This window comes from Bison bison, unplaced genomic scaffold (genome assembly GCF_000754665.1).
Source record: "Bison bison bison isolate TAMUID 2011002044 unplaced genomic scaffold, Bison_UMD1.0 scf7180017864317, whole genome shotgun sequence".
Classification (NCBI taxonomy): Eukaryota; Metazoa; Chordata; class Mammalia; order Artiodactyla; family Bovidae; genus Bison; species Bison bison.
In genome coordinates, this window is record NW_011494889.1 from 4,151,806 (window position 1) to 4,169,909 (window position 18,104).

Sequence of the window (18,104 nt, forward strand, 5' to 3'; positions counted from 1 at the left end):
AAAGAATTTCTTTTTTTTAAATTTTTAAAAAAAATTTAAATTTATTTAATTTTATTTTTTTTAATTTATTTCTTTTAATTAGAGGCTAATTACTCTCCAATATTAAGAATTTCTTTGTGTAGTATCCTTGTCGCTTATTTGTTTTATACATAGTGAAAAGTGAAAGTGAAGTCGCTCAGTCGCACCTGACTCTTTGTGACCCCATGGACAGTAGCCTGCACCAAGCTCCTCCGTCCAAGGGATTTTCCAGGCAAGAGTACTGGAGTGGGTTGCCATTTCCTTCTCCAGGGAATCTTCCCAACTCAGGGACTGAACCCAGGTCTCCCGCATTGTAGACAGACGCTTTACCGTCTGAGCCACCAGGGAAGTCCATTTATACATAGAAGTAGCTTGTAACTCTAAATCCCCTATCTTGCCCATCCCGTTACCCTTTTCCCACTGGTAACCATGAGTTCTTTATATCTGTGAGTCTGTTTCTGTTTTGTTATATCCATGTTTATTTTCTAGATTCCACATTTAAGTAATAACACAGAGTAGTATTCATCTTTCTCTAACTTCTTTCACTAAGCATAATACCCTCTAGGTCGATCCATGTTACTGAAAACAGCAGCATTTCTGTTTTTATGGATGAGTAACAGCCCACTGAGTGTGTGTGTGTAAGCATGTATGCATGCATGTGTGTATATACATGTACACACATATATACAGACTATATCTTCTTTATCCATTCATCTGTTGATGGACAGTTAGGTTGCTTCCATATCTTGGCTACTGTAAATAATGCTGCTATGAACACTGAAATGCATGTATCTTTTTGAATTAGTGTTTCTGTTTTCTTCAAATATATACCCAGGAGTGGAACTGCTGAATCATATGGTAGGAACTGGGTTTTATTTTTCATCCAGTCTGGCAATCTTTGTTTTTTATTTAAGAAATTTAGTCCACTTATACTCAGTGCTATTTATCAAAATGTTTAGATTTAAATCTACCATCTCACTATTTTCCTTCTACGTGTCCCACTTGTTTGGTGTCATTTTTTCCTTTCCTTTGTTGCCTTCTCTTGGACTGAGTGAACACTTAATTGTTCCATTCCCTCATGCAACTCCCCCTGATAAGCTTGGTAGTTATTAATCTTTTACCATTATTTGAATAGGTGCCTTAGAAAGTAAAATGTACATTCTTCATTTTTCAAAATCTATGTGGAATACACACTCCTTACCCTAATCAACAAATGTTGCACTGTATTTTTAAACCTTTATATTTTAAATGCCGCAAGATACAATTTTATTATTTTATACGGTGACACTTAGACTAATGCACATGTTCATTCTTTTTGTTGTTTTTCATTCCTTTTTGAAATTTTTAAGTGTCTTAAACAAGTTGTTCCCTCCACACCCCCCCCTCCCCCACCGCTTGAAGAAAACCTGTATTATTTCCTTTAGTACAGATACTCTGGTAACAAATTCTATAACTTGCCTGCAAATGTCCTTGTATTAACTTTACCCTTACGAAATTTTCACTGGATATAGAAATCTAGGTTGGCAGTAATTTTGTTTCAGCCCTATAAAGATGTCATTCCATTCACTTATGTCCTCTGTGTTTTCTGTGGAGAAGTCAGCTGTCAAACGAACTGTTACTGTTTTTGAAAGTACTTCCCCCTCTCCATCCTACTCTGGGTACTTTAAATACCTCCCACTTTGTGTCTGGCTTTCAGCAGTTTTACTACGCTGTGTTTTGGAGTCATTATCTTTTTATTTACCTTATGATTTATGGGGGCCTTGGATTTGTAGCCTGTTGAATTTTGAGAGTTCTGAAAAATTCTCAGTTAGTATCTCTCAAAAATTCTCTCTCCTTTTGTCTCATTTTTCTTTCTCTTCTCCTTCTGCTACCCTATTAGACATGTTAGACTCCTCACTATATCCCTTATTTCTTATTCTTCTCTTCTGTACTTTCTATCCATCTTTCCATGCTTAATTCTGGACATTCTGATCTGTTCTCAAATACTAGCTCTCTCTTCAGCTGTTCCTAATCTGCTGTGTTATATCTACCAATTGAATTCTTAATTTTGATTACTGTAGTTTATTTCCTGAGTTTTCATTAGGTCATTTTTGTTGTTGTTTCTAGTTCTCTTCTAAAATTCTGTTTTGTCTCACCTCGTTAAACAAAATAAGCATTCAAAATCTATGTCTAAAAATAACATTCTCCTTAATCTGCCCTCTGTTCATATTTTCTTGTGTTTTTCGTTAGTGTTATCATGTCTCCTACTGTTTCTGGGATTTAAAATTGAGTATTAGATACTGTATGTTAATAACTGTAGAAATAATTTCAGGTCTAGTATGATATTATATTCCCCTAAGAGGACTACTTACTTCTGGATGGCTGCTTTGGGGCCTGTGTGTGTTAAGTTGCTTTACTTGTGTCTGACTCTTTGAGACCCAGTGGACAGTAGCCTGCCAGGCTCCTCTGTCCATGGGATTCTCCAGGCAAGAATACTAGAGTGGGTTGCCATGCCCTCCTCCAGGGGATCTTCCCAACCCAGGTATCAAACCCACATCTCTTATGGCTCCTGCACTGGCAGGAGAGCTCTTTACCACTAGTACCACCTGGGAAACTCCATGATCAACTTAGTTCAATTTCAGAGATAAAATAATCTGAAGCTGGGCCAATGCAGCCTTTTTGGGGTCCAATCCAGAACATGGAAGGAATTTGCCAATTTCTCTCAACCCTTGCTGGTTCTCTGGACTCTAATTTTTGTCCTCCCCACTCTTCTAAGCCCTTTGAGAACACCACTCGGTTTCTCAGCCATCTTTTCTGAAATTTGCATAAGCCCCTAAGGAAAAAGGAATCCTAACTGCCAGAATCCTCCTTCTGTGTTTAATTCTTTTCCTAGATCCTATCCCTAAAATTCTTAAATACCTTATTAATGCTCCAGTGTCTTTGGCTTGTTTTTACATTTTATTCCAGAGGAAATAGCTGTTCTTAACTATTTGGATTAGGAAGACTAATCCAAATTATCTAGCCTACCATTACCAAAAGCAGAAGCACATTAACTTTTTCCAAACAGTATGTTCAAATTCTTTAGGGGAGTGTCAGTTTCTTTCTCTCCTTTTAACTTGGGTAAAAGCCACATTTACATTCTGTCACTCGGATGAAGATCAGAAATGTGAAAACAGAAATTAAATCAATTCCTTTTAAAGTATAGCATCTCACTTCTGCATTCCTCTATCATATTTGCAACTCTTGGCCTGGAGTCTCTTCAGGGTTCCAACATGCAGCCTCTTTTAGCCAAGGTTTTAATTTCATCCAACACGTCAGAAAATGTAAACAAACAAACAAACAAACCCTTTCATACATTGTTAAACAATCTGTTTCCATATATTCTATTTACTTTTTTTTCGTACTTATTTTATGTGGAAATTGTAAGCGACAAGAAAACACATGTCCAGCCTACCATCTTAAGTTAGGAGTACAATTAAATCTTTAAAATGCTCATACATTTTGACCCTGCCACTTTCTATACAAAAAACCAAACCAAACCAAACCAAATAAAAAACCCCTTCAAAATGGTTTAAAGACCTGAATGTAAGCCCTGAAACCATAACACTCTTAGGACAGAGGCAGAATACTCTGACAGAAATTGGCAGCAATATTTTCTTGGATCAGTCTCCTAAGGCAAAATAAATAAAAGCAAAAATAAACAAATGGGGCCTAATTAAACTTAAAACTTTTAGATAGCTAAGGAAACTATCAACAAAAGAAAAAAACTTGAGGCTGACAAGGGTTCATATCCAAAATACATAAACAGCTCATATAACTCTAAGAAACCAAACAGACAAACAATTCAATCCAAAAATGGGCAAAAAACTTGAATAGACACTTCTCCAAAAAGGACATGCAGGTGGCTAATAGGCACATGAAAAGATGCTCAACATCACCATTATTAGTGAAATGCAAATGAAAACCACAATTAGGTATCACATCACACCAGTCAAAATGGCTATGATCAAAAAGTCTACAGAAAACAAATGTCAGGGTGTGGAGAAAAGGGAACCCTTGTACATGGCTGGTAACGTAAATTGGTATAGTCACTACTGAGAACACTATGGAGGTTCCTCAAAAAGCTAAAAATATATAGGATCCAGCAATTTCACTTCTGGGTATATATCCGGGAAAAATGACAACACTCATTCAAAAAGATACATGTACCCCAATATTCATAGCAGCACAATTTAAAATAGCCAAGACAATGGAAACAACCCAAGTGCCCAGCAACAGATTGGTTTATGAAGACACGGCACACACGCACACCTGCACACACACAAATGAAGTATTACTTAGTCATAAAAAAGAATGAAATAAAACCATCAGCAGCAATGTGGACAGACCCAGAGAATGTTATGCTTAGTGAAATAAGTCAGACAGAGGAAGGAAAATACTGCATATCACTTATATGTGGAATCTAAAAAGCAATGCAAATGAATGTGTAAGCAGAAAGAAACAGACTCACAGAGAAAACAAACTAGTGGTTACCAAAGGAGAGAGGAAAATAGAGAGGGATAAATTAGGGGTATGGGATTAACAGATAGAAACTATTACATACAAAATAGATAAACAACAAGAATATACTGAATAGCACTGGGAATTATACCCAGTATCTTATAATAACCTATCATGGAATATAATCTGACAAAACCACTAAATTAGTATGCTGTATACCTGAAACTAAGACAATACCATAAATCAACTATACTTCAAAAAACAAAACAAAATATGAAAGTAAATGCATGGAAGAAGAAATCCATATGCTAAGCATAAAAAATATTTATACCATATACTAGTTTCACAATATTTGTATTTTTATAATGGAAATTATTTCTAATCATAAATAAAATTATAAAGTCTATCAAGAAAATTAGATTTGTGCAGAGTTTCCACATGCCAAGAAGCCAAGCCAACATCAAAATAGGCCTTTATTTAAAAGTAGGTAACATTAATTCGGCTGAGTCAAATCTAATACTTTAAGGTGTGAAACCCAGCTACAGGGAAAAGTCCTAGTTAGTGGTATGAAAGTAAAATAATTTGATTACGCATGAAGATGAAATGGCTTCCCTAGTGGCTCAGATGGTAAAGAATCTTCCTGTAATGCAGGAGATCCAGGTTCGATTCCTGGGTTGGGAAGATCTCCTGGAGAAGGGAATGGCAACCCACTCCAGTATTCTTGCCTGGAGAATTCTATGGACAGAGGAGCCTGGTGGGCTACAGTTCATGGGGTCACAAACAGTCGGACACAACTGAAGAACTTAAACACTTTTCTCAAGATGGAAAAGATGATATGATCAGAGGAAATGCAGCGGGTGAACATTGAAAAACCATAGAATAAAGGGCAGAAGTAGAACTAATGGAAACCAAGATAAGAACGAGAGTCCAGTAGCAAAGAAGCAAGCACATTAATATTATTATGTTCAGGATATACAACAGCAATACGTTATGCCTAATTTTTTTCGATCTTTGATAGTCTGTGTATCTGACAATATTAATTTTATAACATGCCTACTTGAGTTAAACTGGAACCAAGAAGTCTGTTTTGGTATCTGTACTACTAAATAGCAGCAAAATCTTAGGTCAAAATCCCTCGACATCTTTGGTCTTCAGTTTTCAATTCCATAAAAATGATGGGTTTGAATTGGATAATTCAAAGTCATGTTCAGATTTTTTAAAAAAACACCTACAAGAAGACTGTTCTTCATTCAATTCTGTATCTACTTGTCCAGCTGTTTATTCACACCTACCCCTCACACCATTCCATGCAAGAGGTGATTAATGTTATGACAACTCCCTATTCTTGTACTCATGACAGACACTGGTAATTAGCTAAAGCCGTTTGCCGCCAAGTCTAGTCACTGAGCTCTCCTTTTCTTTCATACTTTCTAGCAACCATTTCTAATCAGTTGGAGATGGTATTTGAGATAAAAACCATTCACCATCCTATAAAATCATAACTATGACTTTCAGTATAATTAAAAAACTTTCTTAGTGAATATTTTCTACATCTTAAAAAATTCTGATAATTCTCTTCTATGAATTAAATTGACTTTCATATTTTGTACTCACTGGATTGATAAAATAGGATATAAGCTTTGTCAAGATAACTAAAGATACCAGCCTACATATTTCCTGATTTATTTATTCTGAACCATTTGAATAACCTCTGCTAATATGATTTCCTTAGTCAGAAGCACCAATGCTAGGAATTCTACACTCATGTAAACTGTCTAAGAATCTAATATATATCCATTAATCCTATTCAATGACATAAGGAGGTCCAGGGTAATGAACTGTTCTGTACTGCTAATTAAGCATGTGTTCAGTATAATAAAACATAGGGAGAGTAAATCAGGATTTTAAAATAACAGTTATCTCTAGGTTTTCTTTCATAAAATATTTTCAACCCTTAAATATAGAAGCCCCCACCATTTGAAAATGAGACAAGTAAACAAAAAAATATCCTTACCAGTTTTTCTGCTTCTGTGTTCATTTCCCTTAATTTCTTGATATGTTCCTTTTTAATCATGAGAATTTTTGATAGTCTGGTCTACAGACAATGAAAAAGAGATGTTTTGGAATAAAGAGAGGCACTTAAATATACCAGGTAGACATCAAACTTGTAAGTTTCCACTAAGATATTTTAGCAGATGTGTTTCAATATAAATATAGCACAGACACTATTTTAGAAATCTGACTGGCTGAGAGGAAGATATTTTAAAATCCACTGTAAGCAGGTACATCAAAACGAATAAGAAGTCAACCTGAATAAGCTTTCACTGGAACAACATGTAGACCAATCAGAATAATAACTATAATTAATTGAAGCACAAATATGTTAAAATCCATGCATTCAGACCGATACTTAAACAAAATTAACCACTGTTGGAGAACACTAGTAACCAAACTCATGAACCGGAAAACAAAGCCAAAAAAATCAAGCATTTATCCTGCCTTTCTTATACAAACTATGCCATTAGGTAACCAAATAATAGATTTGGGGAAGTCTTTCCTTGCAGAATGATTTCAGCTAACAAATAAAGAACAAGAATGGCACCATTTTTGCAATCCTAATGAATGAATGGATCTAGGCATTGATAATTTGTAGCAGCTAACATTATATTTAAAAAGAGATAAAAAATAGGGGTATCCTATCAGAGCTTTCCAGGTGGAGCTAGTGGTAAAGAAACCGCCTGCCAATGCAGGAGACACAAGAGATGTATGCTTGATTGCCGCTTTGGGAAGATCCCTGGAGTAGGAAATGACAACCCACTCCAGTATTCCTGCCTGGAAAATTCCATGGACAGAGGAGCCTGGTGGACTATAGTCCATGGTCGCAAAGAGTTGCACATGGCTGAGCACTACTACTACACATCCTATCAGAATACAAAAGTATGCATAAAAGTAGTCATATACAAACTATACCAATCAAATAAAAAACCCAAATCAATTCAAACCTTTATATACAATGAGCAATTTACATGAAGTACAAAGACAGAAGAGTATATTGGATGTTATTACAAAGATTCAGTCAGCAAAATCCAGACAGTGGGAGACAAATAATACAGTTTATTCAACAAAGAGGTTAATGGGAGAAAAGAAGAGCCAATATTTAAGAGCCAACTAGACAACTGGAATGCTGACTGGATATGTGATGATATTAAGATATGTTTTTAATAGACATGTTTTTAGATGTAATAATAATATTACAGTTATGTCTCTTTTTTTAAAAAAGGGCCCTTACCACTTAAAGATACATAACAAAATATTTACAGATAAAATGATATGATGTTTAATTTCTCAAAAGAGAGAAAGAGGGTAGAAGTATATATGAAATAGAAATGGCCAGGAGTTTTTGATAACTGCTATAGCTAGATAATGGGTTGAGAGAGATACATTATACAACTGTCTGCTTTCATATGTACTAAATTTTTGATAATTAAAAAAATAAAAATAAAAAAACTGACCTAAGTTGATACAGGTAGAGGGAGGGCCTGGTAAGATATATTATATACTTGTTCACACTGACCCTTTTTAGTAGGTCCAGAGCTCTGGACTGGTCTCCTGTCTTTAGTTGTTGGGTTTTATGGAAATTTGTGTGATTCTACTGAGTAAGAAACAGTAAAAAATGGATGAAGGCAACATCTTTCTCCCATTTTTAGTTTATCTTTCAGTTTTGTGTTTCTTGTTAGTTTTTGATAGAAAATCATGCTGTTTCTTTCTCATTCTTTTCAAAACTGAGTCCTCTCTTAGAGAGGGTCGGTCAGTCTTTTTAGATTCCTCAAAATCCCTAACCCCAAGAAAAAAAATTCATTGCGAACTATGAATTATGAAACTAGCAAAAAATGATGTTTATTTTGTCATAAGAAAAAACAATACCAAAGACAAAAATGTATCTTACAGCTCGACAAGAGCAAACCTGAGTTTCATAAAACTTTAGATATTACAAAAGACAAGTACATAAAAGGGCTTTTATTTTTACCTGCTAGAAAGCTTAAAATAATGAAAGCAGTGTTTCAACTAGGCATTACACATAGATTTTGAAGTTAAAATTAAGCACTGCAACCAAAACATCTAAGCAGCAATAAAAACATCAATCCTTTAGAAGTGGTGTATTAGTATTTAGCTTCTGACTCCCTCTGCTGGTGGATCTTTTGCTCCCCACTCCTCTTCCTCTTCACCCTCCTTCCCCATCTCCCTCTACCCCTTGCCCAAATATGACATATCAGCTTTGTTTTTACTTCCAGTATTTAATAAAAGAAAGAACGTCTTTAAAAAACAAGTACCCTAGTTGTGAAATGATAAGCCTTGGCTTTTTTCATATTTAAAATTTTTCATATAAAAATATCTACCTTTGAAAGTTAAAAGGTATAATTCTGTAGTTCAAGGATAATTAACAACATATAACTAAGGAATAAGAAATGCCATACATATACATACAAGTGACAAGACTTTTCCTCAAAATAACATTAATTGTAAAAGGTAACACTGAATATTTTAATGGCTTATGTTATAAACATTTTTATTTATAAAGACTTTATCTATCCCAAGCCAAATAGCTTTATTTTCAAAAAGGAAAAAGAAGAGGAAAAGAAAAGAAACAAATCAAACATCATTAGACTATGATTCAAACTAAATAATTTATTCAACCTTAAGAGTTAGGCTATTCAAGAAAACTGTTCTATATAATAATTGCTATTTGTTTCTGCTTTAGCTTTAGATTTCTTTGTGTCTAATCATTTTTTTTTTTTTTTGCAGAGTGGAGGTTTAATGGGACAATGGCGGTGACCCCGAGCGGAGGTCCCCCCGGGGGCCCAGCTTGAACCCCGGGGCTCCCGGGCCTCTCCCAGCAGGGGGCCCTATAAACAGCACCGGTGCCCGCCTCCCCGCGTGTTATTGCTGCCCTGGCCCCCGGGCCTGGGACCCTGAGTTCCCTGAGGAGCTAAGGCTTTCCGGGGCCCCCTCCCCAGGGACATCCACCGTCTCTGCGGCGCCCTGTCCCCCACGGGGAGAGCGTGGGCATGTCTGCGGCTGCCGGCCCCGGGGGCGGGGGGCGGGGGTCTGTGTCTAATCATTAAGTACTTAGCAAATGAATAGCTATTTGTAGTCACAGAAAAAAACTAAAGTTCCTCCTAACCGGAGAGCGGGCCAACACACCATAAGTTTTGAGGTGACTGATAATGGCAGGATTACTGAGGTTACTAAATAAAAACATTTATATTTATACAATTTATTAACAGCTAACCATTCAATTTCATAGAGTGTATGCTAGAACACTTATGCTAGAGTCCTTAACATTGCAAAATAATAAGAACCAAACCCAAGAAAAGCCCAACAAAAATAGACCTCTAAGTCTTTTTTGGCTGTTATAACTTAATTTCAAGCTTTGTTGGAAATAACAGTTTTTAAAACACAATGATTTTAAAAAGTGTAAAAATATTTGGTCCTAGAAAAATTTTCAACTTTAATAACACAAAAGATATTGAATTTTTTTTTTAACAAATAAGCAAAATATTCAGAGCAATTCTTACCACTTGGATAAGGAATTCTACTGGAAAACCACCTAATGTTTCAGTGTCAGAGCCAGAAATTTTACTTCTCCAAGGTGACTGTCCTAATAAGGGATCATTATCCTATAGGAATAAAAGGGAACCATTTAACCACTGACCTTTCAAAAGGAAGCATTTAAATTTTTTAAAACTTTATTTTATTGAAGTATAGTTGATTTACAATGCTGTGCTAACTTCTATTGGGCAGCAAAGTGATTCCTTTCTACATATATGTTACATTTTTAAATGTTCTATTTCATTATGGTTTATCACAGGATATTGAATACAGTTCTTTGAGCTACAAAGTAGGAACTATCATAAAGTTTTGAATAAAGAGCAAATTCTATTATAATTAATATTCTATTAGAAATCCTATGAAAAGGAAAATATTTCCAAGCTGAAGCAACTATTTTATTTACTTTATTAGCTTTTTATTTAACATCTGACAACTCCAAATAATGCGGGCACCACCTAAAGTTACTACAGTCAATCAATGTATATTTCATAAGGACATAGTTTACATTCAAAATAATCATTTAAATTACTGGTGACATTTAAAAAATATAACTTACTGTAATCGGTGACTGGAGAGGAGGAGTATAATGTAACCGTGGTGGAGTCATAAAAAATCGAGAAGGCCGCTGTTTTTGTCCAAAGGCAGCAATTGGCATCGTCTCATGAGGCTCATTACTCTTTGGGAAAAGAGAACAGACTCCAAAACTTGAAGAACTTTACCAATCATTTTAGCTTTATAAAAATTCTATTTTAGCATTAAATGTACACTAGTTTATTATGGTTTATCATAAAATATATTAACCACAAAGATCAAAGGGCTAGAACTTAAATCAGAGTATGAATATTACTTGGCTACTAAGATGTTGAACCCACAAAAAGAAGAAAGTGATCTATGAAAGAAAGAAAAGTGATCTATGGCCACCCTTGGCTGTCTCTGTGTTAAAGACTATTTGAATATTACCCACTGTAATTAAAGGCAATTCTTATCTGGCCAGGGAGAGATGTTTTGGTGATCTCATAAAGGAAATTACATTAATGCAACAGAAGAGTAATTTTTCTCTTTTGAAATGGGAGGTTTAAAGATTTCATTCTTTAATGAAAAAAGTAAGATTAATATACCTTGCTCTATATTTAGTCCAAATTGTCTTTCTCTCCTACTCCTCTCTAAAGTACGTTTGATAAGGAAACTCTTAGAATAAGCAGAGTCACAGTTTTTTTAAAAGTATGGAGCAGAAAAACAGTCTTCTATTTTTATACTAAGGAGATAAAGAAATTCTGATTTTTAATTGTAAGTTCAGAATCCTTAAAAATCAAGTTTATAACAAAGGAATGAAGAAGCAGGGGGATTAATGTAAACAGTTAAATTTCCATTATACTTAGAGGCAAACAATTTTTTTTTCAAAAAGTTTTTACTTATTAAAAAAACTATCAGAGTTATATTTACTCTTTATATTTTAACTTATTAGGAAAGTATATAATTTCCATTACCTTGCTAAATTAAGCATGATCATGAAATAATGGTTCAATAGTTTAATGGACTATATCAGAAGTTCAAAAGACCTGGATTCAAGACTTAACCTGGCAAGAATCCATCTTGAAAGCCTTGAATAAATTACCTAATGTACTTATGTCTCAGTTTCACCTTACGAAAAGTGGAGGTTATTAACATCCACCTTGTATATTCTAAGGATAAAATAGGAACATATAAAAATATATATATTTCAAAGTACAAGATGTTACTTCAACTTTCAAAGTTGTTTTACAAAACAACTCCTTTTTGTAAACTGGAAAACTTGTTTCAGTTGTTTTATAAAAACAACTGATCAGTTGCGTCACACTATAATTTGGTGTAAGGAAGGCAGAGAGATGCTAGATTCTGGAAAATGTAGAAGAAAATTAGAGTTCTGCTCCAGGAGTTCAGGAGGCAGGGCTGGGAACCCCTAAAGATCTCTTCCTTTAAGACTTGAAATCTTGATTTCTATCATAAATACAACCCCTAAGAAAACTCTACAAAACATATTTTATAGGCATAAACCAAATATGTATTGTGAAATAAATACTCACAAGAACTTCATAGTCAGGGATAGTATGAGTTCCAAGCCCTGCCCTATCAAACGTTACTCTATAAGTAGCATTAAGAGTATCCACAGCATCTATTTGTCCAGTGAAGAGACCATCATGAACACCACGTAATCGAGCTAAAAAAAAGAAACAAAAAGACATTATGGTACTTAGGACACAAAAAACTCCCACGTACAGAACTGCTCCAAGCATGTACCTCAAAGTGGAGAAAGTACAGTACTGCTGTCTATTAAAGTTTCCAAAAAAGTTATGTATTAATACTTTATTTTAGGTGTAGAAGATCAATTAAAACACTTTTGAAACAAACAACAAAATTATAAATGGTGATCCTTAATTTGATAAATGAATGAAACCATATATCTACCAAACTAGGAGGAAAATACTTATTAAAAAAGTCAACAAAAGAAACTTGGTCATTATACTCATGAATGAAGCACTAGGAATAATTCAAATGAAAAAAAGACAAGGTTGCTAAGCAGAAAAGATTTACTAGGCTTCAGACTGCTATCCTTAGAAAGGGTCGCCTACAAGGTTGACTTCTGGGAGCCTGAACAGTGAGAGAGTGTTCCCACTGCTGCCATACTAAGAAAGGTGGTTAACTGTACCCAGATTGTTTGTGCAAACAATGTGGTTACCAGCTTTCCAATTCTTGTATAAGCCAGGCAAAGGTGCCTACATAAGCAGTCCCCTATAAAAACCTTGGGCATTGAGTAATGAGTTTCCCTGGTAGACAACATTTCATAAGTGCGATTACAACTTGCTGCTAAAGGAATTCTGCAAGTCCTGTGTGACACCATACAGAGGGGACTCTTGGAAGCTTACACTTGTTTTCCTCTAGACTTTGGCCCCATGTACTTTTCCCTTGGATCATCGAAAAAGCAAGAGAGTTCCAGAAAAACATCTTCTTTATTGACTATACCAAAGCCTTTGACTGTATGGACCACCACAAACTCTGGAAAGTTCTTAGAATTCCAGACCACCTGACCCGCCTCTTGAGAAACCTGTATGCAGGTCAGGAAGCAATAGTTAGAACTGGACACGGAACAACAGACTGGTCCCAAGTAGGGAAAAGAGGATGCAGAGTATATCATGAGAAACGCCTGGCTGGATGAAGCACAAGCTGGAATCAAGACTGCTGGGAGAAATATCAATAACCTCAGATATGCAGATGACACCACCCTTATGGCAGAAAGTGAATAAGAACTAAAGAGCCTCTTGATGAAAGTGCAAGAGGAGAGTGAAAAGGTTTGGTTAAAGCTCAACATTCAGAAAATGAAGATCATGGCATGTGGTCCCATCACTTCATGACAAATAGATGGGGAAACAGTGAAAACAGTGTCAGACTTTATTTTCTTGGGCTCCAAAATCACTGCAGATGGTGACTGCAGCCACCATTAAAAGACACTTGCTCTTTGGAAGAAAAGTTATAACCAACCTAGACAGCATATTAAAAAGCAGAGACATTACTTTGCCAACAAAGGTCTGTCTAGTCAAAGCTATAGTTTTTCCAGCAGTCATGTATGGATGTGAGAGTTGGATTATAAAAAAGCTGAGCACCGAAGAATCGATGCTTTTGAACTGTGGTGCTGGAGAAGACTCTTGAGAGTCCCTTGGACTGCAAGGAGATCCAACCAGTCCATCCTAAAGGAAATCAGTCCTGAATATTCACTGGAAGGACTGACGATGAAGCTGAAACTCCAATACTTTGGCCACCTGATGCAAAGAATTGACTCAAAAGACCCTGATGCTGGGAAAGATTGAAGGCAGGAGCAGAAGGGGATGACAGAGGATGAGATGGTTGGATGGCATCACCAACTCCATGGACATGAGTTTGAGTAAACTCCAGGAGTTGGTGATGGACAGGGAGGCCTGGCGTGCTACAGTCCATGGGGTTGCAAAGAGTCGGACACAACTGAGCGACTAAACTGAACTGATTTTCCCCTTTGCTTATTTTGCTTTGTATCCTTTTCTATGATAAGCCATGGCCATGAATACAACTATTTGCCAAGTACTCTTGAGTTTTTCTGGGGCTTCCCAGGTGGCTCAGTGGTAATAAATCCACCTGCCAATGCAGGAGATACAGGTTTGATATCTGGGTTAGGAAGATGCCCTGGAGGAAGAAAGGGCAGTATTCTTGCCTGGAAAATCCCATGGACAGAGGAGCCTGGTGGGCTACAGTCCATGGGGTTGCAAAGAGTCGGGTACAACTGAGCGACTGGTCACACTTGTACACACACTTGAGTCTTTCTAGTGAATCGCCAAACCGAATCTGGGTGTGGTCTTGGGGATCCCTCACATAGATGAATTCTTGTGCCACTATTATTTAAATTCAGTTTGAAGTAACATCAGGAAAATCCAAGGAAACAACCAGCATGGGTGAAAAAATTAGAACATTTAAGGTGTTAAACTAGGCAAAATGACACATTTTGGTGTGTGCTGTGCTTAGTCGCTTAGCTGTATCCAACTCTTGGACTGTAGCCTGCCAGGCTCCTCTGTCCATGGGGATTCTCTATTTTTATATGCAAAAAAATGATATTATTTTAATAGAACACAAATGTTCATTGCAAAACTGCTTGAAACGATCAACTGATTAAAAACTCAAGTGCAGAAGACTAAAATATCATTTTCAGTCTTTGACCAATTAAGGGAAAATTAAACAGGTATATAGAAGATAGGAGCAATAAAGTTAAATAAACAGAGAATTAGGATTTCTAGTTATGGCAGTATGAAGAGGTTGGTGATTCTTCTCTGAAAAAAGACTTGTATAAAGACAACCTGTACAAGATTGTCAAAGACTACCATTTCAAGGTACTGGAAATGGACTAAATGCAGAAAACAATTAAGAAATGAGCACTGTTGGAAAATTGTTAGAACTTCAGGTAAGGATTGGTGAAATGAGTTTTTCTAGTGTATGGTTGGTCATGGAAACAGTGCTGTTTGTTGCCAGAGGGGCAGACTGGTTGTGGACCAGTGAGTAAAAACCTGTGACTGTGTTAGCTAAGAGTGGTGAACTCAATGAAGAAAGAATAAGAAAACCCTACAATTCTGGAAGCCTAAGATGCAGTCCTGTCTGAGGTGAGTGGCAGTATATAGGCAGGAGTTTAACAGGGAGATCCTGTAAAATAGAGAGCCATAAAAAGACTGAAATAAACTCTCCATAAATTTTTGCTTAAGTGGAAAACTATGTGATTTGGTGGGAAAGACCCAAGGGAGTCTGGTAAAGAGCAAAAACTAAAGGATGACCTGGAAAATGACATCAACTTTGTATGTGTTACCCAACTCCACCCACAGATTAGTCTAAGGCCTTTCTGGATTAAGATGTTTGAGTACAACCTCTGCCTAAGTCACTGGCTGACCACTAAGTCTGCATGACTTTATTTATTAAAAATTAATAAAAGAGCAAACAAAAACTAAGCAGAGAAATCGGTGGTTGCACAGTGAAAGTGTCAGTTGCTCAGTCATGTCCGACTCTTTGTGACTCCATGTGTGTCCATGGAATTCTCCAGGGAACAATACTGGAGTGGGTTGCCATCCCTTCTCCAGGGGATCTTCCCGACCCAGAGATTGAACCCAGGATCTCCTGCATTGCAGGCAGATTCTTTACCATCTGAGCTCCCAGGGCAAGTTACTAAAGGAAATACAACAATTCTCAAAAAAAAGAAAGAAAACAGACTTGCTATAATACATTATCTCAAACATCTAGTTTTTAACCAAAAATTACTAGACATGTAATAAAGTAAAAAAGCGTGATTCTTACCCAGAATAAAAGTATAGTAGGTAGAAACTGAAAGAGATGATATATTAGCAGAGTCTTCAAAAGTAGGTTTTATAAATATGTTCAGAAAATTAAAGACAATGACTCAATAGGAATCTCACAGAAACTGTACAAAAGAACCAAACAGAAACTCTAGAATTAAAAAGAAGATATGAAAAAAAGCATCAGGGAACATTTTAGATAATATATTGTGATAAGTTTGGATTCTGCTCTATTAAAGAGAGATCAAGATAGAGACTATCCAATCAGAAGAACACAGAGAATGAAAGACTGAAGAAAAATGAAGACAGCCTCAGAGAGCTGGAGAAAGATATCAGATGCACCAGCATATTTGTAATGAGAGATGGAAAGGGAAGGAGAGAAAGCAGCAGAAAAACACTATGGCCAAAAATCTCCCATATTTAATTTTAAAATTAGATCCTACTTATCAATGAAACTCAATAAACCTCAAATAGGATAAATTTAAAGAGCATCAAATCTAGACACAACGTAGTGAGATTTCCAAAATCCAAGGACAAAGAAAGAATTTTGAAAGCTTCAAGAGAAAAATGACTCATCACATGTAGGAGAATAGCAGCACAACGAACAGGTACATTTCTCACTTCTCATCAGAAAGGATGAAAGTCAGAAGGCAATAGGGTGACATATTCAGGGTGCTAACATGAAAAAACTGTCAGTCAAGAATTCTATATCCTGTGAAACTATTTTTCACAAATGTAGGAGAAATGGAAACATTTTCAGATAAACAGAATCTGCGGCTACTAGACAGGATAGGAAGAAATACGAAAACACATCCTATGTAATAAAAGGAAACAATACCAGACAGTAACCAAAATTCACAGCAAGAAAAGAAAAACACCAGAAATGGTAAATATGTGGGTGCATATAAAAAACAGTGTATACAAAATACAACACTTTTTCTATATTCTTCATTTCATTTTTAAAAAGTAAGATTATTTAAAGCAATAATTGTAATACTATATTCTCAGATGATCACAGATATAATCTAATGCATTTGATGATGACATTAATAAGAAAGTGGGAGAAAATGGAGCTATATTGGAATAAATTTGCAATATTTTATCAGAATGAATTCAGTATTAATTACATTCTGATATGTTCAAAGTTCATACTGGAAAAAAAACCCTTCATATTGTATTTCCCAGAGCAACACACACACACAAAACCTTCAAAAAACATCTAAAAATAACAACAGAGAAATTAAAATTGTATACTAAATTTGTACACTAATATACAAATCCTAACTATGTAACTATACTAAGTAAAACTTGTATACGAATTTTATATAGTACTTAACACACAGGAAGGCAGCAAAGGAGGTACAAAGGAACATGAAGGATATGAGACACCCTGTAAACAAAGAGCATGACAGGCAAAATTCAACCATATCAACTACTACATTAACTGTGAGCAGACTAATCACTGATTAAAAAGCAGAGGGTGAGCGGGGTCAAAAGTCACGGGGTCAAAAGTTACAAACTTTCAATTATAAAATAACTGGATTTCCCAGGCAAGAATACTGGAGTGAGTTGCCATCCCCTTCTCCAGGAGATCTTCCCCCACCCAGGGGTTCAACTCAGGTCTCCTGCGTTGCAAGCAGATTCTTTACTGTCTGAGCCACCAAGGAAGGAGTATAAGATAAGTTAAGTCTATATAAAATAGATAACCAACAAGGACCTACTGTATAGCAGAGAGAACCATACTCAATATTTGGTAATAACTTATAATGGAAAAGAATCTAAAAAAGAATATATATATACACACACATGGACACATCCATACAAACACACACATCACTCTGAATCACCCTGCTATACACCTGAAACCAACCACTGTAAATCAACTATATTTCCATAAATTTTTTTAAAATTGTAAACATACAAAAAGTCATGTACAAAATGTACAACATGGTGACTATAATACTGAATTATAAACCTGAGAAAGCATCACTACAAACAAAGCTAGTGGAGGTGATGGAATTCCAGTTGAGCTATTTCAAATCCTGAACGATGATGCTGTGAAAGTGCTGCAGTCAATATGCCAGCAAATTGGCAAAACTCAGCAGTGGCCACAGGACTGGAAAAGGTCAGTTTTCATTCCAATCCCTAAGAAAGGCAATG

General features: G+C 35.8%; 1 protein-coding gene across 1 annotated transcript in view; it reads right to left on the reverse strand.

The window, feature by feature from the left end:
• LIN9 (lin-9 DREAM MuvB core complex component) overlaps positions 1 to 18,104 on the reverse strand; it is an 85,662-nt gene that overhangs the window by 18,313 nt on the left and 49,245 nt on the right. Inside the window, exons 8-11 of the mRNA XM_010852871.1 lie at positions 12,171 to 12,304; positions 10,664 to 10,783; positions 10,074 to 10,175; positions 6,512 to 6,592 (exon numbers count right to left, since the gene is read on the reverse strand). Coding sequence (XP_010851173.1) covers positions 6,512 to 6,592; positions 10,074 to 10,175; positions 10,664 to 10,783; positions 12,171 to 12,304 — 437 coding nt within the window. The remainder of the gene's footprint in view (positions 1 to 6,511; positions 6,593 to 10,073; positions 10,176 to 10,663; positions 10,784 to 12,170; positions 12,305 to 18,104) is intronic.